The 27,129-nt window shown below is 40.0% G+C and overlaps 1 protein-coding gene across 1 annotated transcript; it reads left to right on the top strand.

Moving 5' to 3' along the window:
* The first annotated feature begins 94 nt into the window (after positions 1-94).
* On the top strand, positions 95-24,644 carry LOC138593415 (arf-GAP with dual PH domain-containing protein 1-like). The gene is made up of 11 exons (XM_069664415.1): positions 95-370; positions 8,620-8,747; positions 14,444-14,535; positions 16,313-16,395; positions 19,181-19,293; positions 19,427-19,573; positions 20,717-20,800; positions 21,109-21,171; positions 22,233-22,304; positions 22,396-22,624; positions 23,653-24,644. Exons 1-11 carry the CDS (start codon positions 280-282, stop codon positions 23,679-23,681), a joined length of 1,131 nt encoding a protein of 376 aa, XP_069520516.1. The 5' UTR covers positions 95-279; the 3' UTR covers positions 23,682-24,644.
* The last annotated feature ends 2,485 nt before the right edge of the window (positions 24,645-27,129 follow it).

Genomic DNA, 27,129 nt, shown 5'->3' with positions numbered 1-27,129 from the left:
CAGTTATAGAGCTATCACGGGAGGGAGAGCGAGAGAGAGAGAGAGAGAGAGAGAGAGAGAGAGAGAGAGAGAGAGAGAGGGGGGATCCTGTAGCCTCGGCTCAGATCGTTCATTTTCGCCTTTTCTGTTCTCTCTCCGGTGTTCCCTCTCCACTTTAGATTGGATGTGACAGGTGATCGGCAGTCTTTCTGTCTGTGTGTCAGTCTTTCGGGCTCAAGCAGCGGATGTTCTTAGGCAGGCTTCTTTCCACCGCGGTGAGGCTGGACGGATAAACTCACCATGGCGCTGGAACCGGAGGGGAACAACCGGCTCCTGCAAGACGTGCTGACGAGACCGGGCAACGAAACGTGCGCGGACTGCGGCAATCCAGGTAAGCAGCCCCGCCAAACAGAGCCGGGGTTACTGGTTTTGATGTAGCAAGTACATGCAGCTGCTGCATTTACAGATGTGGTGTGGAAACATCCAATTGGTGCTTTAAAACCCAACAAGTCTGAGTGAATTTGGTCCAGATATGGTAAAAAGAGGCCTGGCAGGACGTCTACCTGAAAACACTCCTTTTGCAGGTACTATAATAAAGCCTATCAGACTGAACTCTGGACTTACTTTGAGCCTAAAACACATTAACACTGTGTGTGGCGGTCGTGGTGTGAGGGTGCAAAAAGACATGTCAGCTAACACCTTCACAGCTATTGGTGTGTGTGTGTGTGTGTGTGTAGGTGTGTGTGTGTGTGTGTGTGTAGGTGTGTGTGTGTGTGTGTGTGTGTGTGTGTGTGTGTGTGTGTGTGCGCGCGCGCGTGTGTATGTGTGTGTCATCATGCACGACTCTGTCAACAGCCTTCTTACAGCTTGGTCACTCAGCCTATATACTGGTGTGTGTATTTTGGATTTTCATTTCCAGGGTTATTCTCTTTTATACGGCTTTATCCTTTTCTACATTTCTCTATCCTCCCTTTCTATCCTCTCCCCATGCATTCCCCCCTTAATCCTCTCTCTTCCTACTCCCCCTCCTTTTTTCTCACTGAAATGGCAGTAAACCAGTAAGTGGCCACAGAGGCTCTAGTACGGGCTGTACGCCCAGTGATTGGAGCCCAGCCCGCCCAGGATGCCTATTCCTTGGCCGTGGTTACGGCTCCTTTGAGGACTGGCTGTAGCGGAGCAGCTTGTGGAGGCAGAGGTGTTCTCGCAATATAAGATAGCTTTGTCTGAGTAGCAGACACTTGAAGAGAGCTTTCATTTCTACGAAAGGTGCTATCTGGTTGAAAAATAAGCAGAGAAATGGTTCTCATTTTAATTAGCACTATATTTGTGTGTGTTGACTGGTGGCTTTTATGTATCTAAACATTGTATGTGGCCTTTTGCTTTTCAGGGCCACCAATGCAATTCAGCCAATAACCACTTCAGGAAAGTAACTGTTGTTAAAACTCGTTCTGACACATGGTTTTATTTGCTGTTTATTTTTTGGTATGGCTTTGGGTGTGGTAATGTTGTTCTGTTTGTAACTTAATACACTGCTTTGGTTCATGCAGAAAGATCAAAAAGTTGGAATGCCATAAAACGCAAGCACCATTTATGGTTCCTAGCAAATGAATCCTACTGACTTCTATGGTAACCCTCACTTTCTCTCTCGCACCACCAGCAGGTTAAAGTTTGGTGTTGTTCAGCAGTTGCCAGATAGCGAGAGAAGATGGTAATTGCAGGGTGACTGATTCATCGCTGCTAGAAAATATCTCAGCTGGTGAAGTGACTCTTATGTGCTCTCTTATTCTTCTGCAAGTGCTGAGATTAGCTTTAGCAAGGCAATTTGAGCACGATTGCGAGTGAAGCCGCTTCATGGTCGACAGTTGAATCCAAAAATTGCTCTCACCTATATTTGCTTTCTAACACCAGGCTCATTCAATGAAATTTATTTTTTCTCCCCACTTCTGCAACTATGTGAGGCATTTCCAGGCACATAATTCGTATCCTATAATTGTAAAGATATCAATTATTAATGCTGGTTCGGCGGCTCCATCCCAGATGGAAACAGGATCTTATCTCAGGGGCTATCGGAAAAACATCACACTTTGATTACAGCTTAACGTAGATCATCACCAAACAGCCAAGTAAAGACACAAACATGTATTGTATTGAATAGGTGTGAGCTAAAGTAAGTGATTTAAGGAGGATAGTTATTTGGATAGCAGGTAATAAATACACATTGAATCAAAGAGATTTTATTTATAAAGCACCAAATCAAGGTCGACTCGTGTTTTAATCTTTCAGGATTGTGATAATACAAGGAGGCGCCAATCAAAGTTATCTCTGGACACATACAGAATAATATTATTGATTATATTATTATCAATCCCACCATAATAAAACACTTTGCGACAGCGGTAAGGAAACATTTCCTTTCAACAGGGATAATAATAACAGTAGCAGTGGAAGTCAAAGAGGTCCCCGTTGGAAGGCAGTCCACAACATCCTATAATAGACCAGATTATTGACAAATAGTATGTGTGATAAATGATTGATATTAGCATTTTTATGTTTATCTTTTTAATCTGCATTTGTAAATATCAAAATTCTTCCAGCTGAGTTTAATTTGGGCCACTAACAGTGACCTCTGTTGTCAGATTACATTACCTAAATTGCATTCAGAATACCATTAACCAACCACAGCCTTCCAAGCCTGTGGTTAAAATCCCCTTATTAATGAAAGGGCTCTGTAGGTGATTGACAGAGTAGCAAACAAGAAAACAAAATTCTGTGTAACAATACTCACCTTAATCTCTTAACCTCTGCTATTAAATTTTGTATTGTTTAATCCTGTAGTTGGTACTAATTATGCACTGTTTTAAGAGGCTCAGTTTTGGGGCAAAAGAAACAAAAATTCAAATAAGAATGAAACAGAAAGAAAAAGGTGCTTGATGCATACATAGTCTGAATAGTAGTTGGAGAATATTCACGACAAGAACCATAACACAGTGACATTGTGCAAATTCAGCCAGATGTATCAATGATAAGATTTGTAGTTTCCTGTTGAAAAGCCATTCAGAAGATAACCACTTTGAATAGCTGGAGAACATGAAGACATCCAATATGGCCTCTACATTACATCACGTGAAATCCTTCTATTGTGTGTGAAAACCCAGACTGACATCACATCACCAGCAACAACCTGCCGTCCTCCCTCACCACTGTCTTATCTTCCATCAGAGACACATCCACTAAACAGACAGAAGCCTGCTCTAATTGGTCTGGAACCACACAAAGTGGCAACACTGCTCGTGCATTTTTATGCTTAGTCATTCTTACTTCGCCCTTCCTTACCTTTGCCTTTTTTTTTCTCTATCTTTTCTCTGCTGGTGTGCTCAGATGAGACCGCCAAGAGGCTGAGCTGGGAGCTTATACAGCAGGCTTTCTCTACAGCTCAGCAGCACCGAGGTTCTGCCCTTCGCTAAGGACGCACAAACGAGTTATTCCCTCTAGAGAGGAGCCTCAGCAGTCCTCTGATGAGTGAGGAAGGTGTTGCTCAAATAGCAGAAATTACACTGGAAAAGGGGGGGGTTGGGGTTAATGGCAGCCCACTCATGCCCTCCAGTTTTTAAAAAATGTTTTTTAAGGGAATGGTATAGAGAAAACCTCAAACTTCCTACATTCCTGTTGGAACTCTGTCTTGATCAGTGCTGGGTGGATGAATCAGACATATGCCTACCTTTACACAAAATGTATTGTTTCATCATCGGCATTGCAATGTGCCCCTGTGCAACAGTCAATGCAGGACCGGGACCAGGCATGCAACACGAGAAACCAACAAGATGCTATGTATCACCTTTAAAAGATGCACACCACCAGCTTACCACATGTCTGTCACCTTAATGCATGAGGCAGATTTTAAGTTTGTGTATTCCTGTTACAAACAGCACCTCGTTCTGGTGCTAGGTTACACTGTGTATTTATGTTGAACACTATTGACTATTGAGTATATGCCACTAAAAGTACCCTTTATTAGTTGCACTTACAAGCACACCTACAGGGAATTGTTGTGTGACTTGTGGATTTGTTGCATGCATATCATCATCATTAAATTGATGTAGTAACACATCACAGATTTTCTTCATCTTGTGCAGGCCAGGTAAGACATCCTAACTTTCAGTATCCAGATCTGTCTGTGCATCTTGTCGGTATAGAGATAAATCTGCTGTTTATCTTCACCCACACAGATTAAATAAACACTTGACACACAAGTCCATTTGTAAAGTTATTAAGAATGTGTTTTTCCTCGACCTGAGTTCGCTGCACTTGTCCATGCAGAGGTCAGACTCACTGGCAGGGGGTTGAGCCAAGTGTAGAAGAAGGGGCTAGAAGATTTTCTGTATTTAAAGAGGGTTTTTTTAGATAACGTGTCTGCCCATTACACCTTAAATAGAACATTGTGACAAAGCTGCCATCCACTACAGGGGGTTGGAAAGATGAGCGTAGTAGGTTATAATAACTGTGCTGTACAACTCTATGAATATGATTAGACTTTTTATTTCATCAGCTTGTATCCTAGTAGCTACTGCAGAGGAATGAAGCAGCCAATGCATTCATTTAAGTTACTACCAATCTTGAGATTGTATAATAGTACTTAAATTAATAGATCCAAGTTATTGTTTCTATTTTAAAAAAAGGATTGTTTAGGTTAAAATGATAATAAAAAAAATATACAATAAATGGAAATCCAATGCACTCTTGAAGAGTCTTTGTCAGGTTGCCAGATAAATTAAAAGACACTTAAAGCTTTGTGGCAAAATACCCAATAAGGATTATATATATGTACAAAAGTAGCCTAACTGTTCATTCCTGCAAATTCATTCCATGTGAAAAGACAACCATTAGTAATGAAACTAAAAACCTTCTGATGTTGCTATTAAAGTAATGCGCATTGAGGGACCACTGTCGAGTCTAAGACGACTGTGAAAGCCTGGTCTCGTGCCTGAGGGGTTAAGATGAGACATGAGAGGGACACGACCTCTGTGTCCCCACTGGCGAGTCTCAATCCCCACCACGACTTTGTCACTGATAGACTGATGTGTATATGTCTAGACATACAAATGAACTGCTGCAGAAAAATGCCTGCAAACTCTCACAGGCACAGGGACTGCTATTGTATAAATGCCCCCTCATTCATTTTTCTGCCTCTGGCCTGCAGCAACACCACAGGCACTTCTTTCTTCAACCTTTTGTGCTCATATCAAAAACTGTGTTGCCTTTTTACAAAATGATCCCTGTGACTGCTGCGAAACATGACTTTTTCGTCAACAAATCCTTGGAGATGTCGTCAAGGTGCAGCAGCTCTTTAAAAACATGCCCTGTACAGCTTATGCACCGTGAAGAGTAAGCACTACAACAGGAGTTTTCCACCCCCTGTTGGCTTCCACTGTGCATCTGTTGCCAACAGTAATCCTGCAGAGAACCATCCTCTATGCACATGTACAAGGGGAAACCCTGTGCATTTGTGTGTCTGCTTTTGTGAGACTGTTTGGCTGGTTAGTCATGTGGCCACTGCATGCTCCATGAGTGCTGTCTGCTTTTCTGTAAGGCCTGGCTCAGACAGTGATGACATCATCGCTGGATGGCTGGTTGTGTGTTTTTGTGTCAGAAGGGTTGTGTGACAGTGTGTCTGTGCAGCGAGAAGTACGTGCAACAGAAAAAGGGAGAGGTTGGTTTTCATCACACTGAAGCATCTCTTGTGCTTTGAGCTTTATCACAACCCCCGAAGATTAAAAGATGAGTTGACATTTATAGAAATATTGCTTACTTGTTGTGGTTTAAAAGAGATAAATTGAAGGGAGATTATCATTGATATCAGTAAGACCATTGGGGAATACTGTGAGCTCACATCATTTCTCTGCCTGACAAAAAAACAACCATCCTCCTCCCTTCCCTCTCTCCCTCTCCTCCATCACCTCCTCATCTCTGAACCTGTTGTCTGCTGCTTTGCTGCACCCCCTTCTATGCTTTCTCCAGCCACAACAGGACAAAAAAAATGCAAGAACAGTATTTTGGTTTGCCCTTTTTCCCCTTTCTCCCACTCCACCGGCTCTCCCATGATTCCCTTAAGTACTGCACACAGGGCGTGTGTGTGTGTATTCACATGGCTGCGGTGCACCGTGCTGAGGGCCCCCTCGTGTGTAAATGGCAGCTTCAGAGAGGGTGAGCAGGAGAGAGAATATGGTGAGGACGTGGTTCGCTGAGTTGCCTGTGACCATGCATGCACTATGCGTGTCTTTGTTCACCAAAGTGATTACATTTTCTCCTGAGGTAAATTTTGAGCCAATCCATCGAATAGTTAATGAGATTTTGCAGTCTGGATCCAATTGACACAATAAAGATTCTTTGATCTGAGCCATGTTTTGTGTGAGTGTTGTGTGTGTTTTGACACTGAATGCAGGTTTGCTTGTAAAAAAGAAATGGAAGGATGAATCCTATCCGTTAGTCGTTTGAAGTTAACTTAATAATTCATTATCTTGGAGTTCTGCCAGCAGGAGTTTTTGCGGAACACAAAACGTTTGGAAAGTGAAATACATACTTTGCTGTGGATGTTTGTTTGTTTTTGCGAGTTTGACTTATGGTGGGGGATTTGTGGCTGTAAACTGTTCTGATAAACTGACAATACTTCAGATGGTTGGCTTCAGGTGTTTAATCTTTGTTGTATAAATCTTGTAACCTTCGCTGTCCTTGGTACTGAACTCATGCTGATGCTGCGGACCAAGATGTGTGGATAAGGCCCTAACACTGGGCTTGGTGGTGATCTAGAACAGTGGTTTTCAAAGTGGGGGCTGCCAGGGGGCGCTAGGGGGGTCTCAGAAAGTTGGAGGGAAGATAAGAAAAAAAAAGCAAAAAAAAAAAATTCTTTTAATTTTTTTTTATTACCATTTGTTCTGAACCGTACAACACGTAAACTGCCGTAATCTTGGATTCTCAAATTCAGCTGCAAATTCGGCATGACGACAGCATAACGACGTCATAATCTGTGTAGACCTGGCGGTTGTTATCAAGCTGCTCTGCTCCTCAAGCTTGCGTGTAGCTAGCTGGCGCAAAATGGACAGGTTTTTGACAACAAATAGACCGAAGGAGCAGACCAACAGCCCTGCCATGGAGGACTCTGCTGCAAAAAAACCTAAGAACTCATGGCCAACTAAAAACCGAAAATTTGAGGCAGCATACATTAAGCATGGCTTTACAGCAATACAGAAAAATGGCCATGATTGCCCGAAATGCGTCCTCTGTCTGGAGACCTTCTCAAACGAGTGTTTAAAACCTTCGAAACTTCAGCGTCACTTGAAGCAAAAGCATCCGGCAGAGGCCGATAAAACAGTAGACTTCTTCAGACGTAAAGAAGAGCATTTGGTCAGGCAATCTGCTGCATTCACACAGCAAGCTACCGTGCCCGAGCGGGCCCTGAAGGCATCATTTTTAGCCTCATACCACGTAGCTCATGCTAAAAAACCTCACACAATTGGAGAGGATTTGATTCTACCAGCTACCAAAGACATTGGGGGTCCCCGGCCAGAAGCTAATGCTGTTTGGGGGGCCTTGGCATGGAAAAGTTTGGGAACCCCTGATCTAGAAGATGAGATTTGAAGAGACTGAAATAAAAATATCACAAACAAACACACTTTATGATAAATCTATACAAGGATAATGATGCTTATGCCAAGGAATAATTACAGACAATTGTGTGTTTTTATATGAATATCATGGATTGTATTTTTTTATAATAAAGTAATAATTACAAAGTAGAACTTACAGATATATTTATTTTTCTTAATCAGGTTTCATGTGTCAGGTTTGACTGACCAACAGATAAATGTCACAGTTTCCAAAAGAGCTAAGTGACATCTCCAACAACCAGTGATATTTCATTTCTGTCAGTCAAAGTTATATTCAGGTACTTTGTTCTCTGGAAAGGTTTTTCTTTATATAACTGCTTAGCTTTCATTTCTACATTCAGAGTATTTCTCACTCGAGTGCAAAAGTCCAATCTGCATTTCACCCCTCCCTATCCCTCCCTCCCTCATTTTATGACTCTCACTTCTCACTACACTTTTTCACTGTCTCTGGCACACTCTGGCTTCATTTGCATGAACAGAATCAAAGTCTATGTGTGATACAGTGACTCAAATGTATCCTTGCTGAACACCCACGGATGCTGCTGCTTTGTCACGTTGTCTCTCTTTTTTCCTTTTTTTTTGCACAATCTGTCTGGTGAGAGCTCTTAATTTTTCTTGTGCTGAAGTAAAAATTGTGCGTTCTGTCACATGTTCATGTTGGCAATAAGTAGCATACAGTATATTCTGTAGATGATGCGCACGTGTGTGTGTGTGTGCGTGCAGACATGCCAGGGCGAGTTTTTTGATACTGTGGGTTTTTGCGTGTGTGTATGTTGATACTCAACATAAGCGGGGACACACTATTTGCGTCTTTTACTTTCACTTCTTCACTACTCATAGCCTGAACCTTGAGCTGGTGTTCCCCGTTTTTCAAATGTACTGCCATGCCCAATTTCATTTCCCCACTCTTCTGTCTTTCTATCCAAACTCTCTTCATCCTGCTCTCACTCCCTCTTTTTTCTCCTTCTTTCCTCTGCAGAGCCGGACTGGGCGTCGCTGACTTTGGGTGTGTTTGTTTGCCAGGCCTGCTCGCTCCTTCACCGGAGCATCCCCCACATCAGCCGGGTTAAGTCCGTCCAGGATACATGGGAGGCCAGTGATGTGGAGGTTGGGGCAGTAATAGCACGCAATCTTTTTACCCTCATCGCAAGGAAATCATCCTTATTAAAACAGCACTGACCTTTTTCTCAGTGGAATGCTGTTATGACATATTTGATTTTTCAGATTTTTTGCACAAGCCATTTTAACTTGATCGATGCCACATGTTATCATCTATGAGATTTAATCATTAACAATTATCGATGTCACTAAATAAAAAGTAGAATTCACATCACTGAGCTGTAAGTGCTGCATCAAAAAAACATACACATTTGGTAGTCGTGTAAGAGGTATATACGAATATATTAACAGTGCCCTGGCCATCAGTGTTTCTTCAGAGCAGCACTCTACTGTGACGGCCATAAAGAGGGAATTGTCTGATCTTAGATGCTTTAAAACTTGCAGTTTGAAGGAGGCGTTCACGTGGAGATGACAGACATGGAGATGGAGGAGAGAACATTAAACAATGGGTTAAAACAGTTACTGGTATTGATCAGCTAATTCAACTCTCAGAAAGAAAGCAAGGAAATGAAGGTCTAGAAATGAAGAACTTCTCCTTAAAAGTAATAATCTCGAAGATTTTCTTTGAATAAAAGTCACTATCACTGAATGAGGTAACGCAATGGTGATTGAGCCTATGGCACTCTGATGAAAGCCTTTGCTTTTACAGTAGACTTTTACGGACCGGACGTCTGTGGCGACTTTCGCTGAAAAAATCATAAAGCGGCGCCCAGTTAGTGACGCGTTTTCCATCAGCCAGCAGTGGTTGGTCTGCCAGAGAGGGTAGGCGGAGCTAAAGCGACGTAAATTGGCTGTTTTTCTGGTCTCTGCAAGTGTTGCGAGTAAACAGTAATCTACTATGACTGAAAAAACAAAGAAATGATTGATGACTACAGATACAAATTCAAAAATAAGTGAAAATCCGAAGATAAAGTAACAAGACGGTCAGACGAAGGCAAACAAGGAAGCGAGGAAAATCAAGAGTTACAACCGAAGCCAACCGTGGACGTCACACATGCAACACTGTTTGGATATCTGGGAAGATTGCTCCCGTAATTACCGTTTATCGCCAAAGGAGCCGCCAAAGAGAACGAAACTGAGATCTTTAAGATTACCACTTTAGGAGCAAATGAGTTTGCACAAATAGTTCTGTATTGAGGAGAATAAATGCTTGAACTGCCTCGAAAATTCATTCATTGGGTTCATATACTGATTTGGTTCAGTCATGTACTAGTAAGCCCATGGTAACATCAGTGTCTAAAACAGCTCCATTCTTTTTTGTTTCTATAGAAACAACCCAGTCAGGAGACATTTTCATGACAGTGTAACAGAAAATAAAGCAGGATGGGAAAACATGCTGATTGAAAGGCAAAGTGATGGATTGGTGAAATTGGAAGCAGTTCTGTTTGCTGACACATGCTGTAGGTGCTTATCTCATTAACTCTGACAGTTGGCTTCTGTTTTGCACACAGTACGCCAGTGATGGAAACAAGGCAACAATCGGCAACAACAGGAAAACATTTTTTTTATCTACCTTTAATATAACATATCAATTTGTGAAAAATGCTTTGATTTTCTGTGATACACTTACCTCCAGACATCTTTAAAGGGGCTATATGTAAGATTTTACATATATTCATCAATCAAATATCATTTTTTATTGCCAGTGTGTAGTAGAGGAACTGATAAATTGAGACCGTCCCCAACTTGCGAGTACCTCTGCCGAGAGCTCATTCTACACCGCTACAGTCAACAGTGTGCAACATGAAACAACACAAGCTGTGAAATGTAGACAGATAACGACCGGCACACACAACAACACAGGGGCTGCTGTGGTTCAGTGCTAGAGTCGGTCGTCGGGTGTCCTTGGGCAAGACACCAGAATTGCTCCTGGTGGCATAGCCAATCATCAGCTATTAATGGGCATAGATCTGATTGGAGATTGGCACTTAGGCTTTTGCCATCAGTGTGTGAATGTGTGTGTGAATGGGTGAATGAGACATGTAGTGTCAAAGCAGCTTTGAGTGGTCGCAAAGACTACAAAAGCGCTATATAAGTACAGTCCATTTACCATTTAACAGCAACACAAACTACACACAAGAATAAAAAACAAAAAAGTTTTATCTAGTGAAGCCCGTCTGACCAAACAGGAATGTGATCGACGTCTGGGGAAAAATCAGTCAGTCAACATCGGCATCAGCAGGGCATGCGAATCATAAAGAACTTCGATTGCTTTTGGGGATCAAAACAGACCCACAACTTATTGTTGTCATAGAAACAAAACCCACATGCAGCGTTCTCTCACCTGGTGCAGCGTATTTTCTCTCACAGCACAAGTGCTTCATCCCAGCTCTCTCCAGCTGCCCTGCCCTGCCTGGCTAATGTTCGCTAATGCTCGTGATAGTTTGCTGGTTCGCCGGCATAATTTGCCGTTAGGTTACGAAGCACAATGCCGGAGTCATGCACTGTATTTATGTCAGAGCTAGTTGGCTAACCTTAGCATGCTCGCTAACGTTATGACTACCAAAATACTGTGTGTAAGTCAGTTATCTAGCTTGACAAGTAACTTTGCCAGCTAACATGACAAACGATTTTGTAAATTATGTAGCAGAACCAAGCAAATGTGTATAACTACCGATTGTTTTCTATTAGCCAATATCATTGCATTACCTGTAAGCTGGCAACAAGGTACCGTTAGCTTGTCTGCTATCGCAGACAATTTGCCAGTTAGGCAATGTAGCAAAACACCGTTGAGTAGATCGTGTGTTATTGCTAGTTGGCTAACCTTAGCATGCTCGCTAACGTTATAACAACCAAATACTATCCGAGTGTATGTCAGTGTTGTCTTGTCTCTTGACAAATAACTTCGCCAGCTAACATGATCTTAACTTAGGTATTATGACAACAACAGTGTTGATTTTGGACAACATGATACCGGTCGACATGATAACGGTCAATGAACACGTCTCGTCAGTGAAAAGTAAACAGAGCCGGTGAGTTCCGAGATTCAGCATGCTCAGTTTCGTGTGTCTTCAGTAAAAAAACCCGGATGCTCGTTCATGCGTGCGAGTGTCCGCGTAAGCGCGTAAAAGAACATTGATTGCAGTTACCTCAACGGCCGACCGTGTTGCTAGGGATGAGGATTGTCTGAAAGTTACATATAGCACCTTTAATCATGTAGAAACATGTTTACCTGGAAAAGACCCTGACCTCTGACTTCCCTGATGATTAATAACATATCATTCCATTAGTGTGACTTTGACTTTTCTATTGTGTTTAAAGAGAGAATCTAAGCATGCCAATTTCAGAAATGTATCAGCAAGAAATATGAGTTCTTTATTGCTGAAACAGATCTTTTGAAAATATGTTTTTTTCCCCTTTGAAGTTGTCCCTTGGATGAATCATGTCAGTCCTTAACACCATCACAGGATGACAAAAAGGACCATGTGGGAGGCTAATGCTGACATGAGTCATTGGAAAAAAGCGGGAGCTGAGGGAGGACAATAATTGGGGTGTAATTGGGATTTGACGTAAGAGGAGAGTGGGGAGGTGGTGTGATTGTAAGAATATATTCGATTGCAGTATAGGGGATAAAAGGGTTGTGAGGGCTATGTAATGTCTGTTTAAATCTTCCCTCCTGTAACTGTTGTGTTGGGAGAGTTTAGGGGTGTTATTGAGTTACCAGAGTTTATTGAGACTTCTGGAGCTGTTGTCGTCCAACTCCACTAAAACTTCACCTCTAAATTAGTCTAACGGCTACAATAGTTTTGTTAAACAAAGCGCCACAAATGTCTTTCTAATGTCACAAACGTCCTGCATATATTTTCTATCTCCTTCATCCCATAGGTGTCTTGGATGTGATGACTGTAGAAAGAATATTTTCACGTCAGCTGAATTATTTTGCCAAAAACATTTTGAATGATAAATAAGCATTATATTCAGGAGAATGGTTTGACAGCTTGGGAAAGCATTTCACAGCCAGACAGGGAGAAGTAGCCTTAATAGAAGGCGGAGGAGAGGAAACTTGAGTAGTTTCGAGACATTATAACATTTCTTGAAAATGTATAACCAAAGAAAAAAGTATATTCTTCGAAATGATACAGAAACCAATCGTAATGAGTATGTTTATGAAAAAAATGGGATTTTCGTAAAACACAATCAAACTACAAAAGACATTAACTCATTTATTACTAGTCTTAGCTTCTAATTTATCAATTTCTTTATGTTCTTTACTGTGGGAACATTTAGAACCATGCACACCAAACACCCCAATGACATTATTTGTCATCATCCTGCATCAGACCAAGCAACATTTTTCCAATCTTCTATTGTCCAATATTGGTGAGCCCATGCAAATTGTAGCCTCAGTTTCCTGTTCTTCGCTGACAGGAGTGGCACCCGGTATGGTCCTTTGCTGCTGGAGCGCATCTGCTTCAAGGTTCGACATGTCGTGCGTTCAGAGAGGAACGCATACCTCGGTTGTAATGAGTAGTTATTTGAGTTACTGTTGCCTTTCTATCAGCTCGAACCAGTCCGGCAATGCTCCTCTGACCTCTGCCGTTAACAAGGCATTTTAGCCCTGAAAACTGCTGCTCACCTGATATTTTCTCTTTTTGGGACCATTCTCTGTAATCCCTATAGATGGTTGTGCGTGAAAATCCCGGTAGATCAGCAGTTTCCGAAATACCAGCCAGCTGGCACCAGCAACCATGCCATGTTCAAAGTCACTCACGGGAAAACTGCTGGAACGAGGCGACACGAAGGAACACACAACACACTGGCATTGACAGGGACACACATAGGGTATATATACACAGGTAATCAAGGGATAACAAGAATCAGGTGGGTCTAATTAGAGTGGGGTTGACACATGAAACAGGAGTCAAAGGGAGCAGGGATTTGAAAGACAGAACCAAGGTTGAGTTACAAGATAAAACAGGACTGATTTTATTATAAAAACTGTAATGTGTCAATAATTAAGTTCATGATAGTACTATATTTTTTACACCATTATCTTGGATGTTTTTTGTGTGATCTTTCTCAGTTAAAACACAAAGTAAGTATGTGTTGCGTACACTTCTGTAACCTGCTTGAAAGGTTTGTATTTTGGGTTGAATTGATGCTATTTGACCTTTACAATAATACACCAAAATGCTGCATCTTTTCCAGAGGCATGTTGAGGGATTGAATCAGATGGATTGGAGTCAGGGATTATTGTTTGATGTAATGCACAATGGAGGGAACAAGGGCAGAAGGCTGACGAATCCCAATGCAGTGTTACCAGTTACACAATTAATCCCTTAGCAGTGCAGGGGCCTTATTGTCGACTTCTATCATGCTTTAGATTGTCTTTGCTTTTGGTTTATTTTTTGCTGTCTAATTCAAAAGAATGTTATTTCCTTTTTGCTACTAAAGTTTTTTTTGTCAACATTCTCTTCATCCAAATGAAATGGCTGCTTTTATGTGCATTTGCTGTTAAAATGTTAATTTTCTAATTGCATGGTATTTCATCATTTCTATTTCATCCTTAAAGAATAAAGATGTCCGTGTTCAGTTATGTTTATTTAATATGGCTTTATTTTAAACAACTGCTCAAATATTGTATACTGTTAGCTGCTAATAGAATATGCATATTCTATGAAATTAGATAAAGACTGTTAACAGTATTTAGATGACCAGGTTGTGTTGTTCTGTCTCTCTTTCAGTTGGTGGCTGCTCTTGGAAACACGGCAGCCAAGGCCAAATATGAACAGAAGGTTCCTGCTTTCTACTACAGACCAACACACACAGACTGCAAGTAAGTACTCTCAGCACACTAATTATGGAGGGCTGCATCTCCATGACAACTTGCCTTTATGATTTTATACCAGCAGTTTATGCATAATGGCATGGGTATCCCTGAAAGGTCAGTATTTTGTGTCAATGTGTAAAACAACCTTTTATGAACAAATACCAAGTTGATTTAAGGTGCACTCATATTTTTTCAAATAGGCTGACTAGAGACGTAGACATGGTAGGGCCTTTTTTATTTCAGTTGCTTACAGGAGCTAGCTGGCTACAGCTATTACCTTTTATCATTGAAGACATAAAAGCTCTAAGACAAGTGATAATAATGTCAACTACAACTGTATCAAAAATGTTGTGTGACATCATCCCAATGATCCCAAGGTAAAGGCTGTGTGCACAACAGGAATGGAGAACTACCAATTTTTTTTATTAGTATTACTTTGTTTATTATCTTTATTTATCTGACAGAATTGAGCTCCATCAGGATGAGAGTGAAGCTGCAGCTTCGAGAATCTATGACAATTAATCAAAAGGAGGGAAGAATTGTTAAAACGAGGCCACGATTTACTATAAAATGTTATTTCATGCTCACAAGGTAGTCGTTTTATAATTTTTTTTTGTTCGGTAGTTCTGAAAGCATATATTTCTTTTTTTGCCTGGTGGCTGCTATGTAGTACATATTTTCTTAACACTCAAATCTGCCTTTAAGAATCCTGGAATACTAGGTAGTAACACTTTTTTATTCCTGGACCTTTTGTGTTTGTCCATTTACTTTCTCTGTGGCTGCCTTCCTTCAACAGAATTTAAGTAAAATAGATAGAAAGCTGAGAAAGATTAGATGAGAGAAGTGTCTGTCTCAGTGTATGTGCGATGATCTCTGTTTGTGTTCACAAGTGTCTCTCCCCTCAAGGTTTAGTGTTTGAGATCAATGTCAATCAAGAGGTCATTCAAAGAAATAGCTGCAAACATTATGACATTGATTATAAAAAAAACAAATGTAGTAAAGTTTTCTAGCTATACTTTCCTATATGTTGTACAAACACGTGTTCAGATTTACAGTGGGGATAATGCACATTACTTTGTGAGGGTATCTATACACAGTCGCACTTTAGACTTAGACTAAAGTAATGTGCCATACATCTATTCAGGTGTGGGGCTTTTGTTTTTATGCACAAACCAGCCAGCTCACCAGCTTTCCCACCATTGTCCAAAAATGTTTTTAGTTGTAGTAGTAATACCAGTGGCAGTAGTAGTATCGACCGGTAAGCTTCCACCAAGTTAAAGTTTTTCTTTTACTTGAGGCCATGGCAGCTGTAAGATTATCTATGATTTCACTCAAGACTAATTTGGTGTAAATGGGACTACTGTGGCTAAGGGGTGAAGCGCATTGTCCACTGATGAAAAGATTGGGGGGGTTGGGGAGCCTTCAGCGTGTGTGTGTGTGTGTGTGTGTGTGTGTGTGTGTGTGTGTGTGAATGTCGATTTGAATGTGTGTGTTGAATGTTTACATGTAGAGTAAAATTCTTTAAATTGTTGTAAGACTAGAAAGGTACTATATAAGAGCAGTCCATTTCCTATTCTTTAAAATGTATTTTATCTTTGATCCATTAATGTCCTGCAAACAATCCTCATTTTTCTGTAACTGTATGTATGTTTTGTGACTTTTTTCTATATTGTAACAAGACTAACTTCAAACAAAATGTTGTGTATGTGTGTAGATAAGGCCAGTTAGTGATTGTGTAACTGATGTGAAAGCTAACTGTGTGGTTTTTTTTGTATGTCTCCAGGCTGCTGAGAGAGCAGTGGATCAGAGCCAAGTACGAGAGGAACGAGTTTGAGTTTATCGAAAAACAGGAGCCTTACTCTGCAGGTATGTTTTTTTACTACTATACTTGCAAAGACCAAGATGATTTTCTTTCATGCTGAGGCAGATTTTATGCATTTCAGGAGACAGTTAGTTAGCTAAGCATAGATACTGGAAACAGGAACGGCTAGTCTGGGTCTGTACACAGGTCAGATTTCTAGATCACTAAATACAATTATATCTTCTTTATTTAATTGTGGTAAAAAACACAGGATGGCATGAAAACCCAATTTTCAAAGAGACCTTTAAAAATTGTAACTTAAGTCTAAGCTAACCTTAAAAATGATGCCCAGCACATTATCCTCACTTCTCACTCATCCTTTCCTCATCTTGTATCTAGTCCTATTACAAAAACATCCCTGCAACTTCCCCCATTGTGTGGGCAACTCAGCATTTCAGGGTTTTTATTACGTGAAAATATTTCTTTAATGAGACGTGTTCCTTCTCAGTTTTCTGTAATAGCTTGTAGATAGAAACATCTAATGTCCATGAAATAAGAAACTATAGCCTTGTTATATATCATAATCACTGATGTCTTCAAGGCTGCAAGCTGCAAATAAAAAAATGCACTGTATATTTGAGTTTGAGTTTATTTGTATTGTACTTATTTTTTAGAGCTATCTGGCACTGTAATTTCCTTCGGGATTAATAAAGTTTTATCTTATCCTATTTTCTTACAAGTATAGAAAGAACACAAAGGCACAAACAGATTCATGCATGCACAACCAATCCAAACCCAAAGTTTTTTTTCCATCTGAAAAAAGGCAAAAAAAATGGCTGCTATTGTGTCAGTCTTGCTCTGTTTACCATTCAATAAGCCAGAACCTTGAAAACTCCTTGGACATTTCCCAGTGGATGCCAGAAGCTGAAATTCACTTATTGTGAAACACCTTTCACTGACTCTCAACAATCATTTCCATCCTTCTTCTCCTAAGTGGTTGCGTATATGTTTGCAGTTTAAAGCGCTGTCATTATAGTCAGAAGGTGACAGTGTAATTTCCCATGCCTTAGTATTAAGCTGTCCTTAAAACATTGTGTTTGGTCGGTTGGTTGGGTGTGTGTGTGTGTGTTTGTCTGTGTGTGGAGGATGAGTGTACAATATTTGTGTGTGGGGTATGTGTGCCTGCTAGTATACATTACACGTCTTCTTGTAAATGGAGCATTCTGATAGGCTTGCTGTGACCTCATCCATTTATTGTTACAGTGTAGAACCTTTCACACATGCACACCCATACTCACACACATGGCGTGTAATAATAGGAGGTTTTTGTAATATGTTTTGTACATCCTCTCCATCTTTTATTGTAAGCAACTGCATCTCAACAGCATAGTTTCTGTGTATGTGTGGTGTGTAGGTGTGTGTGTGTGTGTGTGTGTGTGTAATTGGGAAGGGGGAAATGGGAAGCCGAGATTGACCGTTGGCAGTAACCTGGCCTTTACAGCGTCCAATGTCAATATTGATCCTGTATGCAAAGAATAGGAGGAAGAAAAATAGTGTCAGGCAAGAAGCACCAGGGTGGGGATAAGGAGGGCTATTGATCGATGAGCTAATGCCAGTGTAGGTGAACGTTTCATGTCAGAAAGTCGCAGCCACGAAGACAACCACACACAAACACACACACACATGCACGCAAAGATGAAGCAGAAAAAATGCAGAGGACATCAATGGCAGTATGAGAATGAAATAAGCGAAACAGAGCAGTGGAGACATTAAATTGAATGTGAACATAAAAATGATGCATGTTAAGGATGAAACTATTATACAAGGAATTATCCCCTAATGGAGCATTTTAATGTTTTTTAGTGGATTTTTGTAGGGCCTATAACTTAACTGTTGTGATGCACTTCCACTGCTCTCTTTTGTGTTATTTTTAGTAGCAGCAGGCAAAAAAACTGAAGCACCAAACAGCAGACACACAAAGTCTACAACCAGCTAGTGAACATAGTTCTGCACTTAGCAGCTTACGGGCCAGATATTTCCCTCTGGAGTTGGGGGAGACCAAAACAGTGCTAAAAATGACAAAAAAAAATAACAATAAAAACACATTTTTAGAATTTGTATAATGGTAATTAGACACAACCTTTCATTAATGTCTTAGTTATTCATACAAATGACAAATCTTTCTTCTAAACTTATTTTTCAATGTATTTTATTGTGTACTTTATGTTATCATTCAGGGCCGACAAACCTCTTTTTTCTCTTTTTTCTGTGTAAATTTATTCTACAGTTTGCACTTATTATGCAACACTGTAGATAACATTATCATTCTTATGGCTAAAATTTCGATTAATCAGTATATTTAAGTGCCACCTTATTTTGCTTTGACATCATCCTCTCATTAAACCGCAAAAATAGATCCAGATTAAGGATTATTAAATCCTTAATCTGGAGATTAAAGGAAACGCTTTACAGAGAGACCGAATTAGAAGTCAAAAGAGAATGAAATAGTTTTTACCAGAAGAGACTGAAGAAGAAGAAACCATATATATAAACAAGAAAGAATAACATAAAAAAGGATGCTCTTTGGTACATAAACAATTAAATGTCTCTTGGTACTGTCTTATGCTACTATTCCTTCTAACTGCTTCCTTACCTTGTTTTTCATGTTGTGTTTTCTTTGTCTCTTTAACTCCTCTTCATCTTAATGAAATATCAAGTAGTAATAGGTTTCATCTTAAATAAAAATATCTCATCATTACTGTTATATGTAACTGTGTTTAATCCCTTATTTTCTCGGTCTGGTTTCTGATACAAGCCTTCCAACCACACACGTTTTTTTCCTCTGTCCAGGGTACAGAGAGGGGTTTCTATGGAAACGAGGAAGAGACAACGGTCAATTTCTCAGCCGAAAGTTCATCCTGTCGGAGAGAGAGGGAGCGCTAAAATACTTCAACAAGCAGGATGTAAGTGAGATGATACAGCTGATTTTAAAGGGTTTTTATAGTAGCAACTTTTGACTTCGGTAAAAGCCAGCCATACTGAGGAATTTGAGACGTTTACTAAATGTGATTTGCTGTTCATGTCCTCTCCAACAAGGCCAGGGATCCTAAAGCGGTGATGAAAATTGAGACCCTCAATGCAACCTTCCAACCTGCCAAGATTGGCAACCCCTGTGGCCTGCAAATCACCTACCTGAAAGACAACAGCACAAGGAACATCTTTGTCTACCACAGTGATGCTAAGGTACACTGTTAAACTCTTTTTGTACGTATGCAAACTTTAATTATTTTATTGTACACATTGCACTTAATAAAAACTCTCTTAAGTGTCTTCTGAATGCAGTGACATTTCTCTTATATGTCAAGTCTGAGATTACAGTTATACTTGGCGCTAATACAGGCTTAGTAGTATAATGTGCACGCTGCCTGCTTTTTTAAACACACTTGCATACTTGAAATGTAAGTTAATAATTCACTTCCTTTGACATATTTTTGTTCAGAAACAATCACTCTTAGCTTTTAAGTATTATTCAAAGATGTCTACATCCATATTCATGGGAAAGAAGTGAAATAGCTTTACAGTACAAATATTGGGGGCTATAGGAAGAAGGCCCTGTATTCTACAGGGTACCGGTCCGCATGGGAGTAGCCTCAAACAACCCTAAAGCTGAGAGACAGCACTTGCACCAAATAGGCATAGTTTAAAGGTCCTCAGAGGTCCTCACTATAGTCACTCCCCATTCGCGGCTGTACTGAGCTTGGTGTTTCCTTGTAAGGACTGACAAGATCAACAAATGTTAATGTTGCACACAGTCTTAATTCAAATGAAATGCAAATAAATTTATTTTTAATTCGATGTTCAATCCTTGTATCTACAGCAGAGTATTCTATGTTGTTTAGTTTGTAGGGTCAACAGCCCCCAGAACTTCTTTTGTTATGCCCCAAAATTTGCATGTCCCTTGGAAGTCCTGGAAATAACTTAGAAGTACGGAAGAGAGACAGAGAGACACAGTTTATCCAAAAACGGCAACATTATAGAGTAAGAGAAAGATATTTTAACAATTCAGGAAACAGAGTGAGAGAGAAATAGCACTGCTCCCTCTGCTGGTGAAGTTGTGTTATTGAAGCCTTTGACAGAAAGGTCATCAGGTTCATTCTGTGTCCCCGTCACTCTTGTTCTGTGATGGAGTTATCGACAGCACTGCAGCAGTCACACAGCACAGATGCCTTTTACTTCATCTTCCGTTGGAGAAGACTGACCTTCACTTGCATCAGAGATAAAAAAACTAAAACAAATAATAAAAACATTTTCCAAGCTTGGTTAGTTACTGTGTGAGTTTCAGCAAAACATGTTGCCACCTTTTTGTTTCTTGTTTTTTTTTTTCAGGAGATGGTTGACTGGTTCAATTCTATCAGAGCAGCCAGGTTCCACTACCTACAGGTGGCCTTCCCTGGAGCGAGTGACGAGGAGGTGAGGATGACTGATCTTATCACATTGTTATGGAGCTTGTTGTAAAGAAAATCATTTTCTAAGGTGTCTTACTACGACGCATTCTTAAACCAAGAATAGATCATCGGCAAATATCCCATTGACAGTGTTTGTGTGAAGTGCTGCTATTGCAATTCTGTTAAAAAACGAGTGAAGTTGACCATATGTGGTTGATGTTTGAATTTCTTTTGTAGTTTTAAAATTGAAAAAAGAAGCAGTATGTGTGTAGTGAAGCATTCTTTTTGACCTTACAAGTATGCTTTTTCATGTGATTGTCTGTTCTTCTCCAGCTGGTGCCCAAACTGACCCGGAACTTCATGAAGGAAGGCTTCATGGAGAAAACAGGTCCAAAGGTTTGTTCTGTGATTATACTAACTCGATCCTACCATCTCTCTTAAAGTAAAAATCTGGAAGATTTTCATTTAAATAAATGTCTGTTAAGTCACTATCTATTGCCGAATAAGGTAACACAATGGTGATTGAGCCTATGGCCCACTGATGAAAGCCTTTGCATCTGCAGTATTACAGACTGGGTGTCTGTGGGGACTTTCTCTGAAAAAACCATAAACAGCGCCCAGTCCATCCAGAGAGGTGTAGGCGGAGCTAACGCAACAAAAACAATCGTGTGTAAAGCAGCTGTTTTTCTGGTCTCTGCAAATGTTTCGAGTAAACAGTAATCTACTAAGGCTGAACAAACAAAGAAAAGATGGATGACTACAGATACAACTTCAAAAATAAGTGAAAATCCAAAGAAAAAGAAACAAACTCGACGCTCAGATGAAGCAAACATTCTTAAAAGGAAAGACACCATCAGTTAGGACATCAAGAGTAACAACCGGAGCCAACCGTGGACGTCACACATGTGACGCTGTTTGGATATCTGTGCTCCTGCAATTATTGTTTATCACCATAGATGCCGCCAAAGTGAACAAAATTGAGATCTTCGAGATTACCACTTTAAGTAAAACCGCTGTCCACAGGTCAAGAATAGAATGGCTGCCACACAGCAGTAATGAATAGTGAATGGTTTTAGCAAACTTATGTCATGTAGTTGAGGCCTGAAAAAGTAAAACAATCAAGAATAAACTCAAAGATAATAGATTATTTCGGGAAAAAAAAATGTTACTTTGAATATCTAAACTAGGTTTTTTTTCTGTACTAGTAATATTTTTTGCAACACTTTTTCTTGTGACCTGCCTCATTACTCCTATGTAGTATATAATATACTCTAGCTTTTCTTTATTTTAATGCTCTTATAGTTGCCATTGCCAAGATGTTTTTACATGTAATTGTTACCTAACCTAACAAAAGGTAAGGCTTCAATCTGCAGACACACTGTAAAACGTCTTATGAAAGTTTCTACTCTGTTTTAGTGCTCCGGCTCCCTTTAGTTTTTTCTTTTACCCTTCCACAGCACACAGAGGGTTTCAAGAAGAGGTGGTTTACTATGGATGACAGGAGACTCATGTACTTTAAAGACCCTCTGGTAAGAAGAAACCTGCGCCCTCATGACCTTTTTTTTTTTACTGACTCATCACAGACAGGTGTCTCTCATGCCTTCTCTCTCTGTCTCCCAGGATGCGTATGCCCGGGGTGAGGTTTTCATCGGTAGTAAGGAAAACAGCTACACAGTTCTGTCTGGCTTGCCCCCATCCACACAGGGCTACCACTGGAACCATGGCATCACTATCGTTACGCCAGACAGGAAATTCCTGTTTGCCTGCGAGACAGAGGCAGAGCAACGGGATTGGATTGCTGCCTTCCAGAGAGTCATAAATCGACCAATGAGGCCACAGGAATATGCAGGTATGGAAAATTACAAACATTTAGATATTGAAAGGATTAACTGGAACTGTTTTTACTTAGTTGTTTTTACTTTATTTTTCTGTGTTTTGAGGTACATTGTGGAGTATTTAAATAGTGTAAATGGAAAGCCTGGAAAACAGCAAGATGATTTTACTGACCTATTAAATAATGCATTACTTTTTTTTTTTTTTTTTTTACTTTACTTACAATCACTTAAAAAAATAATCTCAAAGATTTTCATTTAAATCTTTTAAGTCACTATCACCGAATGAGTTAACACAATGGGGATTGAGCCTATGGCCAACTGATGTATCGTATTTCTATGTACTGGGTGTCTGTGGCGAGAATAATCTACTATGGCTGAACAAACAAAGAAAAGATCGATGACTACAAATACAACTACAAATAAGTGAAGATGAAAAGAAAAAGAAACAAATTTGACGCTCAGATTAAGTCAAACGGTTTACAAACGAAAGAGAGGAAAGTCAAGAGTTAGAACCATGACAAAGGGAGCCAGCCGTAGAGCTCTACAGATTGTCACCGGTAGGAGGTGCAGTTTCCTCTAAGGATCATGTGGGAATGATGACATGATTGGGTTTGGCCTGCTTTCAGGCCAATCTGTTGACATTAACCTGCTCCGGAACCGGTTAGCTGTGCAGCATAGTTTACCATGGTGATCTATTACGTTGAAAGTGAGATTGAAACAGAAAATGTATTACCAAAACTATGATCCGCCCACTCTCTGCTGTTATGAAATTGGGAACTAAGCCACCTACTGCAGCTGTCAGGAAAGACAGCATTTCTTCAAGACAAAGTTTAAAAGTGTCCGCTAAAGTGCTAGTCCTTGGCATGCTCTTTTTGGATGTATGAAATTTCATCTTTAAGTAAAAAAGAGCACACTAAAGATTTCTTTAATAAAAGGTTGACTTTTAAATTCTAGTTCCTGCCTTCTTCCTTCTAGACACATCATCGCACAAAATTGCAGTTTTTGTGTTTCTATTTTGAGTCTATTTTATTTGTCTTTGCAGTGGAGGCCCATTTTAAACACAAGCCTTGAAGCCTTCAGGAAACCCAACTCAGCTGGACCGGCCCAGTCTCATTCAGATCAGAGCCATCCCAATGTGTGACCACAGACGATGGCGGGAGGTGGTGGGGTGGGGTTGGAATACAGGAGGAGGGTCTTGCAATGAGCAGAGATGAGTGAAGACGATGAAAAAAAAATAATAATTGAAAGACACAGAGCGACACTAGTCTATCTGTGTGTAGAAAACTAGAACACTAATGGGACTAACAGCCCATCATCAGAAGACACGTTGATCAGAGGCCAAAGGATAGATGATGTCATCACTATTGCGCCTACCAACCTTGTGCTATACATTCTCATCCTTCCTTTCCTCCGTGTGCCATGTGGACCCTTTCCCTGCAACAACCCCACTCCTGTACCCACCTGTAACCTCTACCTGTAATCTAATGTAATTATGTAATCTAGAGTCATTTCACTGGTTGCTGAACAAAGACAATGCAATGTTAATTTATTGAATGTACAGTTTTGATGACAGTGGCTTACCATGTGTGTGGAATTGTGAAGTTTTCTTTGAAGACGCTGTGAGGTTGAACCACTGGCACTGAAACCCTGTTAAACCTGAACCTACAAAGTGCTGTTAACAACAAATATGCATCAAAACAGACAAACTCTCAGTGATCACCGTCGCTGTTAATGTAGCCGGAGTTGGCTGATTTGCATCCAGACAGGGTTCTATTAAAAACCTCAGTGTGACAGCTGTTCTTTTATTTATTTGTACTGTTGAACCTGAGTCATCGTAGACAGTTATTGCTGCTTTAAAGGATTGTAACGTGACAGGATTGTAAGTTGTATAACACTTTTACAGCTGTTTTATTTTTGTTTTGCATCTTGTTTAAAGAAACATTGTTGTGTTGACCTTTAAACTTGCAGTGATGGTTTGTTTCATTATAAAAACTTGACATGACTTAAAGTGAATACAGATGAACCTGAAATCAAGTGGCAGTGTTTAATTTGTGTTTAGTTTTTATGACTGTGTAGTGTCCAAATATGATCCTTTTTAAGTCAAGGTATAGGTATGTTACAATTTCAGGTAGATCAACTTCCATTAAGTTTCATTTTTATGCAGTAAATCAGTGCTCCATATCACAGCATTTATTGCCACAAATAATGCACAAAACAGATATTTTTAACCAGCCTTTTGTTTCATGTCTCGTGTTGTAGTGATGTCATTCCCAGATTTCAGCATTTAATTTGGAATTTAACTAGAAGACAGCCGAGTTGAAATAAAACAGAAGATCTTTTTAATCCCCCTAAAAGTTTAAACTCATTTTTGAGCCTATGTTGTGTAAAGGCAGCTCTTGTGAGAAAGTGCAGTTACATCCATTTATCAAGCAGATGGAGCAGTCCATTTCTTGAACAAATTCATCCCCTACAGGAAAATGTCATTTAAACCTCAAGGAAGAGATTTATAGATGATATATATCACCAGAATCAGACTTTTTGTTATCCAATAGTGACAAATAAAAGGAATATTTTGACATTTTGGGAAACATTTCACTTTATACCCAAAGGCTATACGACGAGCTCATACAACTGTCATGTTTGTGCATTTTAGGAGGCCTCAACTGGTTAAGCATTGCAGTTCTATAACACTGACCAACTCATGATAGGCAATAGAAAAGGGTTTAAATTGTAGCACTGAGACCAGAGATATCTTCTTTTTTATATCCCACACATTCTTCGTCACCTCAGAGAGATTCACGTGTGATATGCTAATACCTGCTTAATAGCCTTGAGCTGCTAGCAACAAGCAGGGATAAGGAGCAGGCTAAAGCACTCTGGTATGTTCACTTCTATACAACTCCAAAATGAATTATGCCTCCCTTGCATCGACAGTCATGGCCAGAGTCAATATGTTTTTAAGACGTCAATCAGTATGTCTGCATGTCCAATTTCATGACATACCAATGGGATCTCAAATGTCCACTCGGACAATGTTTTGAACAGATTTTGTTGGTCAAAGGTGAACCCAAGATAATGTTATAATCAGGCACAAATGTTTATTTGTACCCGATGAATGAACAGATTCAAATTAAGTGGTGAAAAGTGAAGGTCGCTGTAAGCTGTTAAAAATATTTGTTCATAACTCAACAGTTCACATGCTAATTATGACACTTTCTCAGACAAATGTTCAATAGTATAAAATGAGGAAGTGATGATAGATCTCAACCCAACTGAACCCAGTTGGAAGATTTTAAACTTTTGATGTAGCTTCCTTTCATATTTTAGCCATCTGTATGCAGGTCTTGAAGATGAAGTAGGCCTACTGCAGGGGGGGCTGGAGCCAATCCCAGCTGTCATTGGCCAAAAGACGGGGTACACCCTGGACTGGTTGCCAGTCAATCACAGGGCTGACACATAGAGACAGAAAACCTTTCACACTCACACCAACACCAACACCAACACATATGGGCAATTTAGAGTCACCAATTAATCTTACAAGCATGTCTTTGGACTGTGGGAAGAGCGGGAGACCCCGGAGGGAACCTGGGGAGAACATGCAAACTCGAAAGGCACACTTTGCCCAAACTGTGGTTTGAACCAGTGAACTTCTAGCTGTGAGGCAACAGCGCTAACCACTGCACCACCTTGCAGCCCATTTTCTGCCAAATTGCTGTCCAAATATCAGAATTTCTCACCTAAGTCCTCCTCCCAGGTCTTCTCCAAGGCAGGATTATTAGTATTATTCGCATAATTTAAAATCTTCATCAAATTTTACTGCCTATATTTTTTATTAGTTTGTTTGCCATGTTGGTTATTTCAAGAAGCTTTATGCGTACTCCAAGACATTTTGCGAGTTGTGATCTGATCTGTAGATCAAGTCTTTATTGGCCTTTTATTGCTCAAAAGACATCATAACACCCTCTGTGTCATATAATACATAATTAATATCTAATCATCAAACAGCCAGCTGGGACACACAGTGATACTCTGAATGTGAGTGTAGCCATGAGTTGATCTAAAAAGATGGCCTACTTGAATTTAAAATAAACATAGCTGTAGTCATCGGACTGGCATAAAAATATTTTTTTAAAGCATAAGAAAATAAATGAAGTCATATAATAAAAGAAGATAAAAGAGTTCGCCTTTTTATTTGAACACATTTTCCACGTCTTTATGTTTATCCAACCTGACCTGTAGTAGGACGCCCTGTCCAGTAGACAGGGCTCAGCAGCTTCTTTTGTCCCTGGCAGTACATTCAAGACATGGATAGAAAGGGCCAATAGTCCATTTATGTTGCTGGAAAGTGTTTTTATTTGGGAAGCTGAATTTTGTGCTGGACATTTTGAAACTGATGGTCAGTGTTGTTTGGTGCATTTACTTCAATTGTCAAGCCTCACTTGAACATGTGTGTCTGTGTTTGCTGCAGAGTGATGTGCTGTTCCACCTTCTAGGTTTCTGCCTTGGTTACTCATAGTGG

The sequence above is a fragment of the Semicossyphus pulcher genome, unplaced genomic scaffold, assembly GCF_022749685.1.
Source record: "Semicossyphus pulcher isolate SPU_LCO1_2020_fin unplaced genomic scaffold, fSemPul1.0.p SCAF_16, whole genome shotgun sequence".
NCBI lineage: Eukaryota > Metazoa > Chordata > Actinopteri > Labriformes > Labridae > Semicossyphus > Semicossyphus pulcher.
This window is presented reverse-complemented; position numbering and strand designations above follow the sequence as displayed.